Source organism: Danio rerio, chromosome 8, assembly GCF_049306965.1.
Source record: "Danio rerio strain Tuebingen ecotype United States chromosome 8, GRCz12tu, whole genome shotgun sequence".
In the NCBI taxonomy this organism is placed as follows: Eukaryota; Metazoa; Chordata; class Actinopteri; order Cypriniformes; family Danionidae; genus Danio; species Danio rerio.
In genome coordinates, this window is record NC_133183.1 from 27,376,789 (window position 1) to 27,396,930 (window position 20,142).

At 35.7% G+C, this 20,142-nt stretch overlaps 1 protein-coding gene across 7 annotated transcripts in view; it reads right to left on the bottom strand.

Annotated features, from left to right (window-relative positions):
- Nucleotides 1–20,142, bottom strand: part of prex1 (phosphatidylinositol-3,4,5-trisphosphate-dependent Rac exchange factor 1) — a 161,155-nt gene that overhangs the window by 55,272 nt on the left and 85,741 nt on the right. For all 7 annotated transcript variants that reach the window (XM_073910421.1, XM_073910422.1, XM_073910420.1 and 4 more), the window contains 2 exons: nucleotides 18,120–18,269; nucleotides 9,505–9,652 (listed from right to left, as the gene is read on the bottom strand). In XM_073910421.1, coding sequence (XP_073766522.1) covers nucleotides 9,505–9,652; nucleotides 18,120–18,269 — 298 coding nt within the window. The remainder of the gene's footprint in view (nucleotides 1–9,504; nucleotides 9,653–18,119; nucleotides 18,270–20,142) is intronic.

Consider the following 20,142-nt stretch of genomic DNA (forward strand, 5'->3'; position numbering starts at 1 on the left):
CTAGCACACTAAATACTGTGGCACCCATAAAATTAAAAAAGGCTAGAGAGATTAAAACTATACCATGGTATAATAGTCATACTCGTGCGCTCAAAACAGCAACCCGCGCCCTGGAACGTAAATGGAAAAAAAACTAATTTAGAGGTCTTTAGAATTGCGTACAAAGACAGTATGTCCAGCTATAGGAGGGCTCTAAAATCTGCCAGGACCGAGCACCTGCGCAAACTGATAGAAAATAATCATAACAATCCTAGATTTTTATTTAACACCATCTCTAAATTAGCAAATAATCGGTCATCCTTGGAACAAACTACTCCACCGCAAATTAGTAGTGATGACTTCATGAATTTTTTCAGTAATAAAATAGAAGGCTTTAGACAGAAAATAGGAGATGCCAAACTTTCTGCACCGGCTTATACTCCAAATCCTGTAAATATTTCATTAAATCATAATAATAACCTACACTGCTTCAAAATCATAGAACATGAAGAGTTAGTGAAAATTATAAATAGCTCTAAACCAGCTACGTGTATGCTGGACTCAATTCCAACAAAATTACTGAAAGAGCTGCTACCTGCTATAGGAGAACCTCTTCTTAACATTATCAACTCTTCTTTATCTATAGGCCATGTTCCAAACTCTTACAAGCTAGCTGTTATTAAGCCTATTATTAAGAAACCGCAACTAGACACCAACAACTTAGCTAACTATAGGCCTATTTCAAATCTTCCATTTATGTCTAAAATACTAGAAAAAGTTGTTTCCACTCAATTATGCTCTTTTCTGCAGACGAACAATATTTTTGAAGTGTTTCAGTCAGGTTTCAGGGCTCACCACAGTACAGAAACCGCCTTAGTGAAAATAACCAACGATTTACTCTTAGCTGCTGACCGAGGGTGCGTCTCGCTATTAGTTTTACTCGATCTTAGTGCGGCATTTGATACCATTGACCACAATATCCTCATAAATCGCTTAAAGTCTACAGGTGTCCAGGGACCGGCTCTACAATGGTTTAAGTCATACTTAACTGACCGCTACCAGTTTGTAAATCTTAATGGACAGCCTTCACAAATCTGCCCAGTAAAGTATGGGGTGCCTCAAGGATCAGTTTTAGGCCCTTTACTGTTTACAATTTACATGCTACCTATGGGAGACATTATTAGAAGACATGGGATCAGCTTTCACTGCTATGCAGATGATACTCAATTATATATTTCCACTAAACCTGACGAGACGTCTGAACTTTCTAAACTAACTGAGTGTATCAAAGACATCAAAGACTGGATGACCAACAATTTTCTTCTCTTAAACTCAGACAAAACAGAATTATTACTTATTGGGCCTAAATCTTGCACACAGCAGATCTCGCAACTCAATTTACAATTAGAGGGATACAAAGTTAGCTTTAGCTCTACTATAAAAGATCTGGGTGTCATATTAGACAGCAATCTAACTTTTAAAAACCATATATCCCATGTCACAAAAACTGCCTTCTTTCATCTGAGAAATATCGCTAAATTACGAAATATGCTATCCATCTCAGATGCAGAAAAGCTAGTCCATGCTTTTATGACTTCGAGACTGGATTACTGTAATGCTCTATTTGCTGGCTGCCCAGCATCCTCTATTAACAAACTTCAATTAGTGCAAAATGCAGCAGCCAGAGTTCTGACCAGGTCTAGAAAATATGATCATATAACCCCAATTTTATCCTCCTTACACTGGCTGCCTGTTAAATTTCGTATTGAATTTAAAATATTACTTCTCACCTATAAAGCTCTAAATAATCTAGCTCCTGTTTATCTAACCAACCTTCTGTCTCGCTACGAACCAACTCGCTCCTTAAGATCTCAAAATTCAGGGCTTCTGGTAGTACCTAGAATAGCAAAATCAAGTAAAGGAGGTCGAGCCTTCTCTTTCATGGCTCCTACACTCTGGAATAGCCTTCCTGGTAATGTCCGAGGCTCAGACACACTCTCCCAGTTCAAAACTAGATTAAAGACCTATCTGTTTAGTAAAGCATACACTCAGTGCATCACCTAGCAGGTTCCACACTGGCTTCTACATCTTGCTTATATACACTATGAACAGCAGCTACGCTAATTATTTTCTTTATTCTCTATTTTCACCTGGGGAAACTCATCCCGAGGTCCTCAGATTATGCAGAGTCACTGATTGGATCCAAGACCAGCGACGTGATGATCCCAAGGATTCCATATCCGGGACCAGGCCATATCCTGAGCTGCTGCTGCGCTGATGGTCGTGGGGAGTGGAGAACATGAGTCTGATTCCAGCGACGCTCCAGGGACAGACGAGTCTTCATTGAGGCCATCTTCCAGCATAAACCACGGCGAATGAAGTTCTGCACAAGACTTTTGGCCAGCGGAGAAATTAAAATGGTCGTGCCCAACTGAGTCTGGTTCTCTCAAGGTTTTTTTTCTTCACTCCCATCAGGTGAAGTTTTTTTTCCCTCTCCGCTGTCGCCACTGCCTCGCATGGTTCAGGATTGGTAGAGCTACGCATCGATGAATTTGCTCTTCAGTGTTTGAACTCTCAGTAATGATTAAATCACACTGAACAGAGCTAAACTGAACTGAACTGAACTTAAACACTAAAACCTGAACCACACTGTTCCAATTACTATGACCATTTATGTGAAGCTGCTTTGACACAATCTACATTGTAAAAGCGCTATACAAATAAAGCTGAATTGAATTGAATTGAATTGAATTGAATTCTTAATTAAGCTAATTGTTTTGATGTTTTATATAAGCGACTGGCTACATGCGACTTTAGCTAGTCTGAGTAAACTGGCAAAAGAAAATCTCAAGAAGAGTAATTAAACCATAAACTCCTAACGCGGGCTGGGGAGGAATTTCAGCCATTGCATGTCTGAGGTGGTTTAGTGGTGAATCTAACGTTGTGTGTGAGCGCATGTGTGTGACTTCATGCCTGAAATGTGTATGACTGCTGCGTGAGAAACTGTGAATCCCATTAGATTCAGGGACGGAAATAAGCAGCGTGTGTAAACAGCTATGACGCCTTACAGGGAATGTGAGAAGGGTGTGTGTATGCGTGTGTGTGACTGAAACGGAGAACAACAGCAGCGAGGGGCGAGGGGTCGAACGAGAGGATGGGTTAACAGATGGAGCAGGATGAGATGAGAAGGTGTGGGTGCCAAAGACGCCCCTCATCCAGCCAGTACAGTAAGACAAGCAGATTCTCAATTCATTTCCCACCTGAACACATGACTGCTCTGCCCTTTACATCTCCTTCAGATCAGCTGATGGCAAGCACAAATTAATGAACTCCTACCCTTGATAAAGCATTGTCCTCGACTGTTAAAACTTGATTCAGATTACTGACTTGTCTAAGTGACTTACCAATACTTAAATAAATTAAAATAAAAACCTTTAAATTTCATGATCTATAATCCATAATAATAATTCCTGAATAGCAGTCCTAGAACATTTAGACACTCGAATACCCTGTCAGAAAAGTCTAGTGGCTCACAATGGGCTTTTTACAGTGTCTGCTATAATGTTAATGTTGTTTTTGGTGTTTACATAGATAAATATGGCCCCTGTTTAAATGCACAGTATAGTTATGATTTTATTGCCAAATTGGATTGTTATTATAACATAATATATGCCTTTAGTGATTTCCTGAATATAAACACCAAATAATAACTCAACTGGAATCACTACAGTAGACGCGATCATCTGATCTCATATGAAGTAAGAGATCACGATGATGTGAGCAGGTGCTGTAGTGCTGTCCCAATTCTTAGGGGTACATTTTGAAGGGGTCAAGGGGAAAGGGTACAAAAATAAAAAATAAAATTGGGATTGGGCCTAACTGTCGTGAGCCTGCAAACCCTCGCATTTTAATCGCCTGCTTCGCCTCACATTTTTGCCATTGCGTGCCATGCGTTTGCAATTGATAAAATGTAAACTGAGCAGAGTAAGCATGTCAGTCGCGTCTGTTTCATTATCCAATCAAATGGAAGCAGAGGCGCGGTTTCCGTTGAGATGCCTGCAGTGTGTGTTGTCAAGAAACTACAGAGACTTTTAAAGGTAAAGGAGAGACTTGTGGTTGCTGTTTTGAGTTATCCAATCCTGTATGACTCATATTGAATATTGAATATCACAATATTATTATTATATCATAATATATCTAAAAAAATGTAATTATATTAATATCAACAGCAACACTCACACTGCAATATGCAGCTGATTCAGTTGTTGCCCAGCAACATAAAAAGCCCACCATGCTTTTTTGTTTCTTGTCAACAACAACAACAAAAAAAAAAAGGCAGTGAGGTGCGCCTTGCATTTTTAAAATGGAAAATTACGTTTGGTGTTATCAGCCCTGTAGGGTACCAATCACAAAAGTACGGCACCAAAAGGATGGAACTATAGACTCGGTGCTAAAACCAAGAATCGTTACTTGCATGTGCAACAACATAAGAAAAAGACAACATAGGAAACACCATTTTTAAACACATTGTATTATTAGTCAAGTTCAAGTCAAGTCAAGTTAAGCTTTATTGTCATTGTGGAATGAAATGTCTTATACAGTAGCTAACATACTAGAGAGGTAATCTAATTATGCTAACTACTAACTATTCATGTATCATAAATGTATTACAACATTGCAAAAATGGCAATGGCAGCAAGCAGCATTGAACCACGCTTAAACAAAGCCTGTCGTCTTCTTCTGACAAACAGCCACATGTCAAGAAGAAAAATCAGAATCTGCATGTCCTCCATTGTTGTTTATGGGGCCATTCAAATTTTGTCTAAAATGTGTGGAAAGCAGACTCGCACCACTTCCTTGCATGTATACATTTGAAATAATAAACTTGAGTGCATAGATGACGTGATACGTGAAAGGCCTATATGGCTTTCTTTGAGCGAGAATGATGTTGATTGCAACCTTCTAATGTACACCACACCAACCAACATTGGCAGTGTACCAAACCAAACAGTTCTGTAATGTATTATACTGTACGTTGCCGCTTAGTGAAAATGAGCAATTAGTAACTACCATTCTGGTCGAGTCCTAGAATGTGTGATGACCATCTGATACCAAACTGTGACCAATTGATAAAACCTGATCTTTATTTATTTTTTTGAAGTGTAAAATTGCATTTAAAAAAACAATATACTACTGCATGTTTATAAATGCAATGAGAGGCTGTAAATCAGACAACTAGATGCAAATGTATGTAGAATGTTCCTGTTCCATATGATGTTTAATGTTCCTGACAACTCTTGAAGTCTCGATAAGTAACTAACAATCTCACTAACACAATTTTTGTTTCGTCATTGCAAATTTTCTTATATTAAAAGATGCTTTTTACTAGTTGTATCTCAGAATTGATTGGTTAAAAAATATGGTTTTATGATTTGTTTTAATAGTTATTAACAACAACGTACTTGTAAATCTGAGCTAATTTGAGAACAGCTTCAAATTTGTGGTTTTTGAATCACCAATACTCAAACAAGTCTACCAGTAATTAAATACTCAACGCTTTCTTTGACAACAAATTAAAAACTATGACAATATTAGTCAATGAAAGCATGGTAATCACATAATCAAGGCTTTCACACAAACATTTATGATGGGGTTATGTGGGTTATGTGGAAATGTAAGGGCCTGCTTACAAAGCTTTTATGTGCAGCTCTGAAGGAAGAGGGCAGTGAGGGCTATGAAAGAGCGCAGTGAAATGAAGCAGACAGTGAGTCTGCTGTGATTACATAAGTCTCTAACTCAGATTGGCAGGAAGGGGAAGGGGTGGAGGTGGGCGTCCCTGGGGTGAATTAATTAGTGTTTATGTAACTCATTAATATTCTCCACAGCTAATGCACACAGAGCTCTCTCACATGCCAGAGATGTGTGTGAAGATGCCTTACGCTTCCATCTATATCTGTCTGATTATGTATGCATGTGTGAGTTTGACAGAAATACATATAACGAGATATTTAAGACTATAATTTTGACTATGATGCAGTTGATAAGTAAATTAAAAAAAACAGTGCTGGTAGTAAATATATTACAGTAAAATAAATAAATAAATATGTCACGTACAAGGTTAGCGAGCAAATTTGTTATACTGATCCCATGAATTCAACTTCTTTTTTTATTTATTTTTAATGTATTCAATTGAAAGGTGGGTTAAAAACTTCTGTGAATATAGACTGCAGCTGCTTTCAATAAAGTATACTTTGTATTAAACCATAATCACTTTTATTGTATTGGCTATTCAAAGATCCAACCCTTAAGCTGTTGCTGTACAAACACAACAAATGAAACCAAAACAAGCCAAACCAAACAAAAAACAAAATACAAAACACACAAAACCAAATAAAACAAAACAAAATGCACAAAACCCAACAAAGTCAAATCAAAACCAAATAAACCCAAACCAAAAACCAAACAAACAAAAAAAAAAAAAAAAAAAAATCAAACCAAAACAAAATACAAAACACCAAACAAAACGAAACAAAACAAAACAAAAAATAAATAAAATAAAAACCAAACCAAATCAAACCAAAACACAAAACCAAACAAAACAAAACCAAAAGAATCCATACAAAACAACACAAAACAAAACACCAAACAAAAACCAAACCAAACAAAAACAACCAAAAAACAAATAAAAAATGCAAAACCAAACAAAACACACAAAACCTAACAAAGCCAAAACAAAAACAAATAAAAACAAACCAAAACTAAAAACCAAATCCAAACAAAACACAAAACCAAACAAAACAAAATAAAAAAACCCAAAACCAAAATAAACCATACAAAACAAACAAACAAAAAAAAAGCAAAAACAAAACAAATACAAAATGATATTTAGATTAGATACAAGCACAATCTTAGCAATAAAGGGTTGCATGCCAGAGACGAGAGAAATAGGCCAAGTGCGAGCAGTAGCAGGGCATTTGTCCACATTAACAGCTGAACCGCTCGGCTGTTCCTGGACTGGGATTGTGGTCTATTCTCAGGCGGATGCGCAAGCCAGCAAACAACAGAGCCAATCACAGCTGCATTCACCTGGACCACCGAGGCTAAAACGCACCAATAATTGTGTTCTGAGGGAGCAGTGCGAAATTCACCCAGTCAGGTGTTGACAGCAGAACAACAGCACAGCTGAGGCCACGAGGCCAGAGACGGTCAGCTTTTTATACCACCTCAGCGGAAGTGTTACTTCAACTGAATTTCAGTCAAGCTAGCTTTTCAGGAAAAAAAAAAAAGCTACTGACGCTATTTTAGTAAGAAAGTTTAAATCAGGATTATGAAACCCCTTTGACATTTCTTTTCTTTTTAAAATATTTCCTAAATGATGTTGAACAGAGCAAGGAAATTTTCACAGTATGTCTGATACTTTTTTTTCTTCTGGAGAAAGTCTTATTTGTTTTATTTCGGCTAGAATAAACACAGTTTTTAATTATTAAAAAAAACATTAGCCCCTTTAAGCTATATATTTTTTGATAATCTACAGAACAAACCATCATTATACAATAACTTGCCTAATTACCCTAACCTACCTAGTTAACCTAATTAACCTAGTTAAGCCTTTAAATGACAGTTTGAGCTGTATAGTGTCTTGAAAAATATATAGCAAAATATTATTTACTGTCATCATGGCAAAGATAAAATAAATAAGTTATTAGAACTATTATGTTTAGAAATGTGTTGAAAAAAATCTTCTTTCCGGGGGAAATAAATAATCAGGCGGGCTAATAATTAAGGGGGTTAATAATTCTGACTTCAACTGTATATAATAAATAAATCAAATTTTAAAATCCAATTTTCTCTGTTATTTTTAATATAGGTCTATAACATTGACAGTTGTGGATTGTGAACTGTATATGTTATTTAAATTTTTTAATTTCAAAAATATTAGTTGACAATAAGCTGGAAATTGAAACATCACTATTACTACTACTCCTGCATAAAAAAAAAAACAACGACAACAAACAAAAAACAAAACAAAAAATCTTTATTCCTGTGACTTAGTATATACTGTACATATGTACTATATTAGTATATACTGTTGTTTGTAATCATTAGTAATTAATCTGAAACAAACAAAAAATAAATTTAAAATGTAATTTTTAAAACGATTTAAAAATACATACAACAAAATTAATAATGTTTTCCTATTTTACTAGATATAATACAGAAATTACAATGTTCTATAAACAGAGTGAGATGTGTTATATTCTATTCAGAGAGCGACAACGGTGTCACCTGAAAATATTTGAAGATATCTGAAGTTGTTTTTGCACTTTTAGGACTTTAAATGATGTCTTTTTTGATGTTTTGTAATAAAAAAAGTGCAAAAACAACATTCAAAGTCTTCAGATGTTTTCAGTTCACATTGTTGTCAGTGTTACTCTACAATAGTGCATAGAAACTTACGTTTTATTTATTTATTGTAGTTTAATGCTACTCTTTAGTAAAAACTTTATTGAATTTGAATGCTAAGCCTGGCAGGGAAATAGTTTTTGTGTCTGTAGTTATTTAAAAAAAAAATAAATCCTCATTGGATAAAGCAGCATGTGACCACAAACAGGAAACTCATTCATTCATTTTCGGCTTAGTCCCTTAATTAATCCGGGTTCGCCACAGCAGAATGAACCGCCAACATATCCAGCACCCACGCGAACGCAGTGAGAACATGCAAACTCCACACATTAACGCCAACTTACCCAGCCGAGGCTTGAACCGGCGACTTTCTTGCTGTGAGGCGACAGCACAACCTACTACGCCACTGCGTCACCCTAAACAGTAAACTATTTTATTATAAAACACCTGATCTCTTGTTATGTTATGCAGAATATCAGCAGCACTGCTAGTTTGTCTGATTTCTTTATTAATCTGTAAATTCTGCAGATTTATAAAAATGTTTTACTTCAAATGATCCTAATCTCTGCCCTATTGAATATTTCTAGCCCTTTAAAACGGCTTCAGATGGACCACAGAACTGTTTTTCCAGCTTATCTACTAATGCAGTGCAAAAAGGGAATTTTAATTGGTGTGTGGAATCTCTCCTCTCAACTCCCAAACACACACACACTGTAGTTGAAAGTTTAATGGTGTACATAGCACTCATTGTTCATTCATGGTGTTGAAAGACTGACTGAGCGAGCGACAAAGAACGAGAGAGGGAAAAATGAAGAGAGATACACAGAGAGAGAGAGAGCGAGACTGAATGCAGATTTCTCTCTAATGAAGGCTTTTTTTTACTGGGAATGTCTGTGTCCAATGGGGTGCTTGGCAGTGAGCTTGGGAAAGCATTTCCAAGTGTGTGTATGTGTGTGTGTGCATTTTCATTCATGCAGGGGCCTCTTGGATTAGGATGACTTGCAGGATATTCAGGAGTTGGTCAGATGGTGTAAACGCCGAGGGGAAGGTGCATGGGAATTGACCGGGTGTAAGGTGAACCGACGAGTCTCCAAAATGTATTACATAATAGTCAAAACTTACTTTCCCAAGAAGCACTTGGGCACGTTGGTGAGTTTCCTTCGGCGGTCTTTGATGAGGTGTCGGTTCTTGGTCATCATCATGTGGTACAGCTTTTCTCCCTTCTCTGCAATCATGACGTATGCGTCACGCTCCATCCCCAGCTTCAGACCTGCCAATAAAATTTAGATGAAATGAGTCAAAAACCCATAATAAAAGCAGAACTTTGAAAAGCAGCAATATGAAAATAAAAAACAAAACAAAGCAAAGAAAAAATGCGAAAACAAAACAAAAAACAAAACAAAAAACACACAAAAAACACAAAACAAAACACAAAAACAAGATGAAACGAGTCAAAAAAACATAAATGATTATGAAAATAAAATAAAACGAAACGAAACGAAAAACAACAAAAATAAAAAAACACCAAAACGAACCAAAAGAAACCAAACCAAAAATGAAACAAAAAGCTAAACAAAACAAAACAATACAAACTAAATAAAACAAAACAATAGATATACAATAGATAACTCATTTATTTAAAAAAAAAATGAAAAGTAAATATTTAGAAGCAAATTTGACTTATTTATTAAACAAAACAAGTCTACTGTATCTCAAAAATTCTTTAATAGGTTGTTTATGTAACCCACCAGCCCTTTACTCAAATTTATATATATATATATATATTTTGCTCATTTAAACTACTTATTTAAAATGAGCTGAAACAACACAATTCTTGAGATTTCATTAAGACAACTTAATTTTTTTTATGTTCAATCCACAAATTTGTTAAAAGTATTAAGTTAACCTAATCAATTTGTGTTGAGACAACATGAACGAATTGTGTGGAACCCTGCATTTTTCACAGTGTTTTTACTGCACCCAACCTGCTCTGAGCTGAGCTAGGATCGAATCTGTGATTCTTTGCATGAGAGTCGGTAGCTCTAACAAGGAGTCTAAAGACCATGGCCTCTAGCGTCTACCACTGGAGCAACTTTTGAGGTCAGAGGAGTGATGTCTACCTGCACAGCACTTCATTAGCTGGCCTCCGTTACACTCACCCCCCCCCTAAACCTCAATCCCATCCCGGCCGAGCCCACAAGTGTAACCTTCCGGGGTTCTACTGCACCCAACCCAGTCTGAGATGGGATCGAACCAGCAATTCCTTGCATGGGAGTCGGTTGCTCTAACAAGGAGTCTAAAGACCAAGACCCCTAGCATCTGTTGCTGGAGCACCTTTTGAGGTCAGAGGAGTGAGGTCCACCTGAACAGCAGTGCGCTAGCTGGCCTCCATTACATTTAAAAAATTACATTAATACAATTTAAAAATGTTAATATATAATTGAACATCAATAGGCATTATATATGAAATCTAATTCAAAATGCTACAAATAAACAAAAAAAAAACATTTACGAATAAAAGGAGCCTTATTTTGTATGGTGAATAAAATGTTCTTCTTCTTCTTCCAGTGACGCTTAAGTCCGTTGTGGAGCCCTGGCCTCCTCCACCACTCCTCCCCAGCCTTCCCGATCCAAAGCCTGCTTTCTCAAAGCATGCACTCTTAGGGTACGTAGATCATCTTCTACGTCATCTAACCACCTCTTCCGTGGCCCACCAGGATGTCTCATTCCTTCTAGTTTTAGGTTGTATGCTCTTTTTAAACAGCTCTTTGTTCAGGGAGTCTCTCTAAGTGGCCCAGCCATCTTATACGGTTCCTCTTTATTTCCGTGACCAGGCTTGGTTTCGCATAAATGTCTGCCACTTCTGCATTATTCCTTATTCGCCATTCACCTTGGTCATGCTTCGGTCTATAAATCCTCCTTAGGATCTTCCTCTCCCATGCGTTGAGAAGTCGTTCGTAGTGAGTTCTCAATACCCACGTTTCACTGTCATACATTACCACTGTCCGCAGCACTGTATGATAGATTCGCAACAAATACAGAGTAATAACCTCAAAGGAACAAACATTATTTAGGTAAAAATTATTCAAATTCATGTTTGGTCTGTACTGTAAATAGTTTAATTGCAAACTTTCATATTAAATTAAATGAAACAAGAACTCATTTTAAAACTTGCCTAATTTATATATAATTATTAAAAAATATGTTTTCATGGTTTTTTTAAAGAAAATTTTTCTGTTCAAGGCAGCATTTAATAAATGTAAAAACAAATTTTTAAATGGTTTAATATTTATTTATTAAATACTCATTTATTACTTATTGTACTGTATGATTTTTTAAATGAAATTATTACTCATCATTATTGCTTTTATTACTATTTCCATTAATAATAATAATAATAATAATAGTAATAATAAATAATAATAATAGTGTGATTTCTGAAGGATCAAGTGACCCGAAGATTGGAGTAATGAAGCTGAAAATTCATCTTTAAAGTCACTAAAACAAATGATTAAATTAAATTCTAAGCTACTTTTGAACATTTACTCTCTAATGCAATAACATTTCACAATTTTACAATGTGTACTGTATTTTAATTAAATAAATGCAGCCTTAGTGAGCAGGATAAGCTTATTTTAAAACATTTAAAAATCCTACTGACCCCAAACTTTAGACCGGTAGTGAATATTTCAACTGAAAATGATCAGGTGTCGTATAGTATTTTCTAGCCATTCCTTTAAATCAGTGTGGGTGTTGCTGCATCAGTTAATGTTTAAGTGAGGTCGAGAGGAAACCCTGGTTTAACTGATTTTATTATAAGAAGCTGGTTTGCGTTTTCACACATACACACGCATTCTGCTCTTGAGGTGTTTCGGTGGGTAAGGGCTCCTAATTAGCCTCGAGTTAAGTTCAATCACCAAAGTAAAAACAAACAAATATGACTCTAAACTGAAGCAAAAACTCTGCCAAATGCTTATTAAACATTTTCTAATCAGGTGATCTAAAACAATGCTTATAATCATTGTCTTTCTGCACTTCTGCTTGAGCGACAAGATGTGGTTAACAAGGTGAAAACACATGCAGCTATAGATGCAGATAAAAGCCTCAGCTAGAGTGTTGGCAGTTTCCTGAAAATGTCTAAAAAGAACAGCGCACATGATAAACTGTGCAACAGTGCAATGCAGCTCTGCCTTGTTTAAATTAGTAAACTAACGGAAACATGACTAGGTATACTTAATACTAAGTAGGCTGCCAAAAAAAAAACACAACAAACACACACCACCAGTCGTACGAGGCTGAAAAATAGTATTATGTAAAAAAAATAGTATTATGTAAATAATGTCAATAAAGCCGTATCAGTTTGAGCCTGAGTCTGACACAGAAAATAAAGAGGACACCGCTGAACCCATGCAAATGCTCTTGCAAGATATTTTTAAATGGTATGGTTTTTTTTTTTGTTCATTGGTAAGAGGAGGTATGTGGTCAAGCCATCAGCATTTAATTTCAGCATCCCATACAAGTTTACATAGGACATGGTACTGTATAAGATGGCTGTAAAGTCTCCTTTTCTAATAGATAGCAGGTAAAACGGTCTACTTTGGTTTTTTGTTCACTTACTGTGGTTTAACCACGTCATAAAAATGCAATCGTAATGACATTGTACCGTAATAAGGCTAGAACAAATTTAAACACACTTCAGGTATTTATAAAGAGTATGTTTATGCTGAATAAATAAATGAAAATATACTGAAAGCAACGACAAATCTATTCTGAAAACAAGGCACTTTTGCCTTAAAATAAACATTGTGGCTCACAATACACTTATCGTAGGCTAAATCCAGCACTTAACCGCGACCAATTATAAAAGCTGTCCTTTTTTATTCAATGCTTTGCACAGAGAGCTATATCTTTTTTATAATGCTCTGGAACATAATTCAAATTAAACTGTTAGCACTTCTGTCTTTGTGTCACATCCCTTGGAAGGCCAAACAGTGAAACAGAACAAGATCCATAGAAATAGCAGCGTTTGGACGGCATTTTTCTTTATCTACTAATGCGTCTGTGACCACCCCCCCTTTGCTGCATCAGGTGTGTGCACAGTGAATGTGTGTAACCTAGACTGTTTGTGATCTCATTGTATTTTTTTGTAGTCCCCAAATTCGTTCGCTGACGGCTTTGCTAAGCTAACTCTGTAAAAGCCAAAGTCTCTCTTTGCATTGAACTTTGAGCATTTTACATTCACAGATGTTGTTTATGTGCAGAGAGCAACATAACACATCAACTAAAGTTTAAAATATGATATAGTAGTGAACCACCCCTTAAAAAAATCCACTACCATTTTACAATTTTATTAAATGATTAAATTTAATTCAAAAATAATACACAATAAACATCTACCAAATTAAATTGAAACAGTAGCAATCCACATACCACTTGTTAATGAATTTACTGACTAAAAAGAAGCAAAAAATGCTTCATCTCAACAGTCAAGGCAAATATTCACATTTTGCCATCTATTGAAACAAAAGGTGATGTTAAAGAGCGAGTGTGAATGGGATTGCAGCTGATGGCGAGTTCAGATGTGGCGGCAGCTGCAATGGCTCTCATTCAGAGCTCTTTACTGTGTCTGAGAGCCCAGAGAGAGAGACCGAGACACACAGAGAGAAAGAGAGAGAGAGATAGAGAGAGAGAGAGAGTGAAGCCACCGGCAGCTGCATCTCTCGCCCACAAAGACTTTTTTCAGGAGGTGTTCACGGCAGCTGTACGAGGCTCCAATTCAATCAAGTCAAAAGCAAAGAGGCAACACATCATTAAAAACGGCTCCTCAGAAATGACCCCAATGAAAGGTAATTTACACCTGAAGGTCTGATCTTGAATGGCAATCTAGAAAGAAGCAAACCTTTCATTTCAAACGCCAGATTGTTTTTTTCCCCCTCATTTTGAATCAGTGCGCACAAACATAATATGGATGATCAGAGAACGCTTCCTTGAGATAAATGAGTGAAATCAATCCTTATCATTCTTTTATTTTTGTGAAATATTACATGTATTTCATCTAAATGTCCTATATATAATTCTATCTATTATTGGGCAATACAACATGTCACACAGTATATAAACTAATGCAGGAAGTTGTGATCTATGCCATTCTAGCGCCAAAAAATTAAGCCATATGGGCCTTTCACAATTTTTAGCACACTCATTATTTTTAGTGTACTAGACTTGTGGCAATCACACACAAACAGACAGAGGAAGAGACAACAATCGTGCTTTCCATATGATTAGATGTAACGTGTAAACGTCCCCATAACAATAGAGCACATACAGCAGATCCTGTTCTTGCTTGTTGACATGTGGCTGTCTGCATGTTTCAATACTGTGTGTCCTCACGGTATTGAGTGCCCTTGTGGTTATTGCGGTGTCCTTTTTCGGCAGTGTATTTAAAAATGTCTCTTCCTGTGTTTAAAAAACGATGTATAAAAAAATCTAACATATAGCTTAAGAACAGTAATGAAACTTTGGCAGTTTTATAACTTTGACTTTTCCAAACCACGGTATACCTTGAAAATGGTTATTGTCCCATGACTAGTGTCCGCATTACTGATTGGTGAACAGCACCAGGGCGTGCTGACCACCAGAGCCTGTTACAGCACTTTCTGTTGAGTGGGTAAACACAATGCTAGTCACAGTCGTTTCAGAACTATCTTGATAACGCTCAAAAAGCAAGCGGGATAATATTTACATTTGTTTATTTACTACAAATGTGCATGTTGTTCTGTTCATGTACTTAATGCATTTTCTTTGAGCAGGTAAAATTAATGGTACAGTTTATATATCTGAACGCTTGTATTAAAGGCGTTTCTGCCAACCCGACTTTACACCATAACTTTTCAATCCAGATGGATGGGGCAACCATTACTGCATGCAAAATGGCGAAAAGCCTTGGAGTAACGATTGATGACCAACTAAACTTCTCTGACCACATTTCTAGAACTGCTCGATCGTGCAGATTCGCACTCTATAACATCAGAAAGATCCGACCCTTCTAATCTGAACATGCAGCTCAACTCATTGTTCAAGCTCTTGTTCTCTCCAAACTGGATTACTGCAACTCTCTACTAGCTGGGCTTCCAGCTAACTCTATCAAGCCTCTTCAACTGCTCCAGAACGCAGCAGCACGAGTGATCTTCAATGAACCTAAACGAGCACATGTCACTCCGCTGCTAGTCCGTTTGCACTGGCTGCCAGTTGCTGCTCGCAATCAAATTCAAAGCTCTGATGTTTGCCTACAAAGTGACTTCTGGCCTTGCTCCTTCTTATCTGCTCTCACTTCTGCAGATCTATGTGCCCTCCAGAAACTTGCGTTCTGTGAATGAACGTCGCCTCGTGGTTCCATCCCAAAGAGGGAAGAAATCACTTTCGCTCACGCTCAATCTGCCCAGTTGGTGGAATGAACTCCCTAACGGCATCAGAACAACAGAGTCACTCGCTATTTTCAAGAAACGACTAAAAAATCAACTATTTAGTCTCCACTTCACTTCCTAATCTGCAATTGCCTCTCTGAATATCACACTAACTGTACCCAAAAAAAATAAAAATAAAATAAAAAATTCTAATACTACTAATACTTTCCTTCTTAGACTTTACAGACCTGAAACTTGCCTATAGCACTTATTTATTGTTGCTCTTATAGTTGTGTAAATTGCTTCCTTGTCCTCATTTGTAAGTCACTTTGGATCTGATTGTAGTCTGCTAAATGACTAAATGTAAATGTAATGTAAATGTAAAGGACACAATTGTAATACAAAGAATAAATAAATATAAATACATTTATAAATTATACATTATAATACAAGGATTGTTCTGTGAAGTAAAATATAAAATTGATACCAAATTAATGACATGATAATCGTAACCGAACCGAACTGTGAGACCAGTATAGGTTCACACGCCTACTAATTAATTTGAACCAATTCATGAAATAATATACCATTAATAAGTGAATTTAAATTTCGCCTTAGTTTTAACTGTTATCAGTCATCATAAAGCTCATTCTTAATGAAGCATTAACTGTCTGAAATGTGGTACTAAATTTTAGAAAACTACATTTCAAACCCCAAATCTCCCTTTTTGTTTTACTTATTTGAACTGCTGATTTCCACCAGTGCAAACCAACTTAACATAAATACACATACATACTGCACATCAGGGGAATTTTGTTTTTAAATATTTTTTTTACTAAAAATAAATAATTGAAAAACATTAAACAATTTGGTTTATTATTTAAATATGTAAAGTAATTTATGTAGCTTATTTAGGGTGCAAGAATGTTCAGCAGAATTAATGTATTTGAAATGCATTATTCAAGGCACTTTTGCATGTCAAACTGTATTAATGGTAATGTGTAATTCGATGTCGTCTTTGAGCCATACTCAGAGAATTGAGGCTGAAGACTCGGACTGTCCGAGAGGTGTGACTGATGTGGCACCTGTTGGAATGGCCTCAGATTTCAAACGCTGGAAACCTGACATGACCCATAAAACTTGTGCTTTCATCTGGCAGCGCTGCATTATAGTGACGTCTCGCTCTCCCGCCAAAATCACACCACTATTATACTCTGGCTGAAGGCTTTGCTTTGGACACTGGTAACTGATCCTACAAAGCTAATACTTCATTCTGAAACATTAGAGCTGTGGTCAGAATGGTATATTTTGGGGTTTTACTGGTGATCATGTGACCTAACAATTAAGAAAAGCCTGTAGTAAAACAAAGACCTCAAAATCAGAGATAACAAGAACAGGTGTCCGGCAGAGAACAGGTGTTTCATTTCCCAAGAGAACAAGAGCAGAGGAACACAAATACATACTAGGTAAAGCACAAAATACAAAGCACAGTGAAAAGGCCTTATTGATTTTTTTTTCTTATCAGGAAATTAAATCTGTTTATTAATTAAGGCTAGCATCTGAATCATTCGTTTCTAATAATTATTTTTGTAGCAATTTATGTAAATGTAATTATTTTCTAAAAAATCTTTTAAAATATGACCTTAATTAAAATGTCTTTTTTATAATAAATGACTAAATTAAATTAAAACTGGAGCTGTTCCATGTATAATAAAATCTGACATTTGGTAATGATTTGATATGATTGAATAATTGTGCTATGAGTCAGAGTTGTTTGAATTTTTTTTTTGCTTTTTACTACATTTGGTAAACACACAAGCTAACAGGGAAAATCCAGGGAAAAATAGGAAGCCATGTGAAATATATATTATATTATTAATATATATTATAATATATATAATGAATTTTACTATACTATACTCTTAAGCATATCTATAAGCTTGTGTGCTCCAAAACAGTGACAAAATTCACATTTAGAAGAAATAAATACCCAAAGCTTGAGGTTTGTCACTTGCATCTTATTGACTTAAAATCACTTCATACGTCAGGTTCTCATCAAATCCTTTGACTAATCAAATGCTCTCTATTATATGACATGTCCCGCCCCTTCAAGACACTATACTGCTATATGCACCCCTCACTAGCAGATCTGTGACAAACTGACTGACTTTAGTTTTCTAAAAGGGTGAGGAGCTACTAAACGTTTTAGTTAAAACTAAATCACACACTGAACAAAAAAGCAATTTCAAAGCACTTAACAGGTTTTAAATTGAATGATGTGACTAAACTCAATAATTGAAACTCTTACAATGAGAAAACTGTTAAAATACTTACTTTCTCTTTGTTCACGTTCCTTTAAAATGGCATCTAGCCATTTCTGCTTGTCCTCAGCATTCTTGGCCATGCACACAAACCACTTGTTTTTGGCTGTATTGTGGATCTTCCAGCCATTGGTCACCGTGTAGTTGTTACTGTGATAGTCCGCTAAAAAGACACAAGTATAACGTATAAGTATAAAACTGGGTGAACAGTCAGCACTACTAACATGAGGGCACCAATTAAATGTAACCCTTAAATCAAAGCAAGATTTAGAACCAATTTGGAACTGATATTAGGTAGATAAAATTTGTCAATTAGATAAAATCTCAGATCAAAATCATTAACTATCAGATAATGCAGGAAAAAACTATATTGACTGTCAATATTGATTTTTTTTATTTTTTGGGGGGGTGTCCGGCATGCTTTGGGCATTTTTTCAGTCTAATGAGAAGAAAACATCCAGAATGGACTTTTAAATGTAACGTTTGCTGTAATTTATTTCATCATTACATATTTCAAAGGCTATTTTAGTTTTCTTATGAAATTAGTCATAAATCTTCACTTCAGTGGCATTTACATAACCTTTACATACAATTTTACAATTTTATTTACCTCTGGGGTTTTTTCTATATCCATATTTTATTACATTTATTTATTATATCTGTTTTAACTGATGGATTTGGTTTTCTAGATTACATAATACATATTTTCAACAAAAAAAATAAAATTACAGTATGAACCCAATTGCATATTTAAGCAACGATTTTAAGCAAAAAAAAAAAAAAAAAAAAAACATAAGTAAACAATTCACAGTAATACGTCAACTGGTGAAGCCAAGAGATAACTATTAATAAGGATATATTTATTTAAATTTATATACTATTTATATTTTTAGCTTATTATCAAGTCTAAAAACCATCAGTAAACGAGTTACTGACCAAACACAAATGCTGAAACAGATAATAGGATTTCCTAAAAAATCTAGAGGCATTTAAGTTCCCATGAAATGAAGTTTTTTAGATGTTAGTTTTGTGTTGTTATTGTATTGTTTGTATCGTATTGTTAGTTTATGCATATCTTTAAGCTGGTTTGCTCCAAATCAGTGACAAAATTCACGTTTAGAAGATATAAAACTGATATAAACATGTAAAGCTTGCACTTCCCCCTAAATGAATCAACGTTTTTATTCACATCACCACATACTAAATTTTCTCATTAAATTATAAACGATTAAATGCTCTCTAGTATCTGACATGCCCTGTTCCCTTCAAGACACTTCTCATTCGCTTTTAATTTGATGAGCTTTAGCTCAATCCCTCTCATTGGTAGAGCGGTGATAAAACAAAACACTATTGGCAGTTTTTTTAAAGGAGAGGAGCTACACTATGTCCCACCCTATCTTCGTGTTTCAGTTGAGATTACGTCAAACATCAAATAAAAATGCATATTTTAAAGCACTTCCTTAAATAATGCAGAAAGGCAAAACTCTTCTCATTACATTGGTAAACTGTTAATTTCAGCATTTGAGCATCTGTGGCAGCACTAAAGCAAAGCATACGCGTGACTGAGGGCTTCAGACTGTTACTCGTGCTCCAATTTTTACCCACATCTGACAGCAGGTGAATGATTTGGAGAAATAAATGAGGTATGGAATAGGTAATGAGCAGTGCTTAATGCTGAGGAGGTATAAATAGATTTCAGAGCACTGAGAGGATTTGACGGAGGCTTTTAGCTCATGTAAAACGGAGAGAATTTATGCGTAATCGTATTTGCCACATAAGTCTGGCTCAGTATAATAAACACCAGCTAAGCATTATCTGATTGTTTCCCAATTAAAACACTTACTCAGTCAAAACAAGAAGATCAGATTGCATTAGTTTTTATAAATGAGATTAATGAAGAAACATGGAGTAATTTGAAAATATAGAGTAAAACATTTCCTAGACAAGTGAAATTTGAAATTAGTTAAGTATGGTTAATGCACAAGCTGTCTTTACATAACACACAACACCTTTGAATTGAATCCAATCTTTAGACA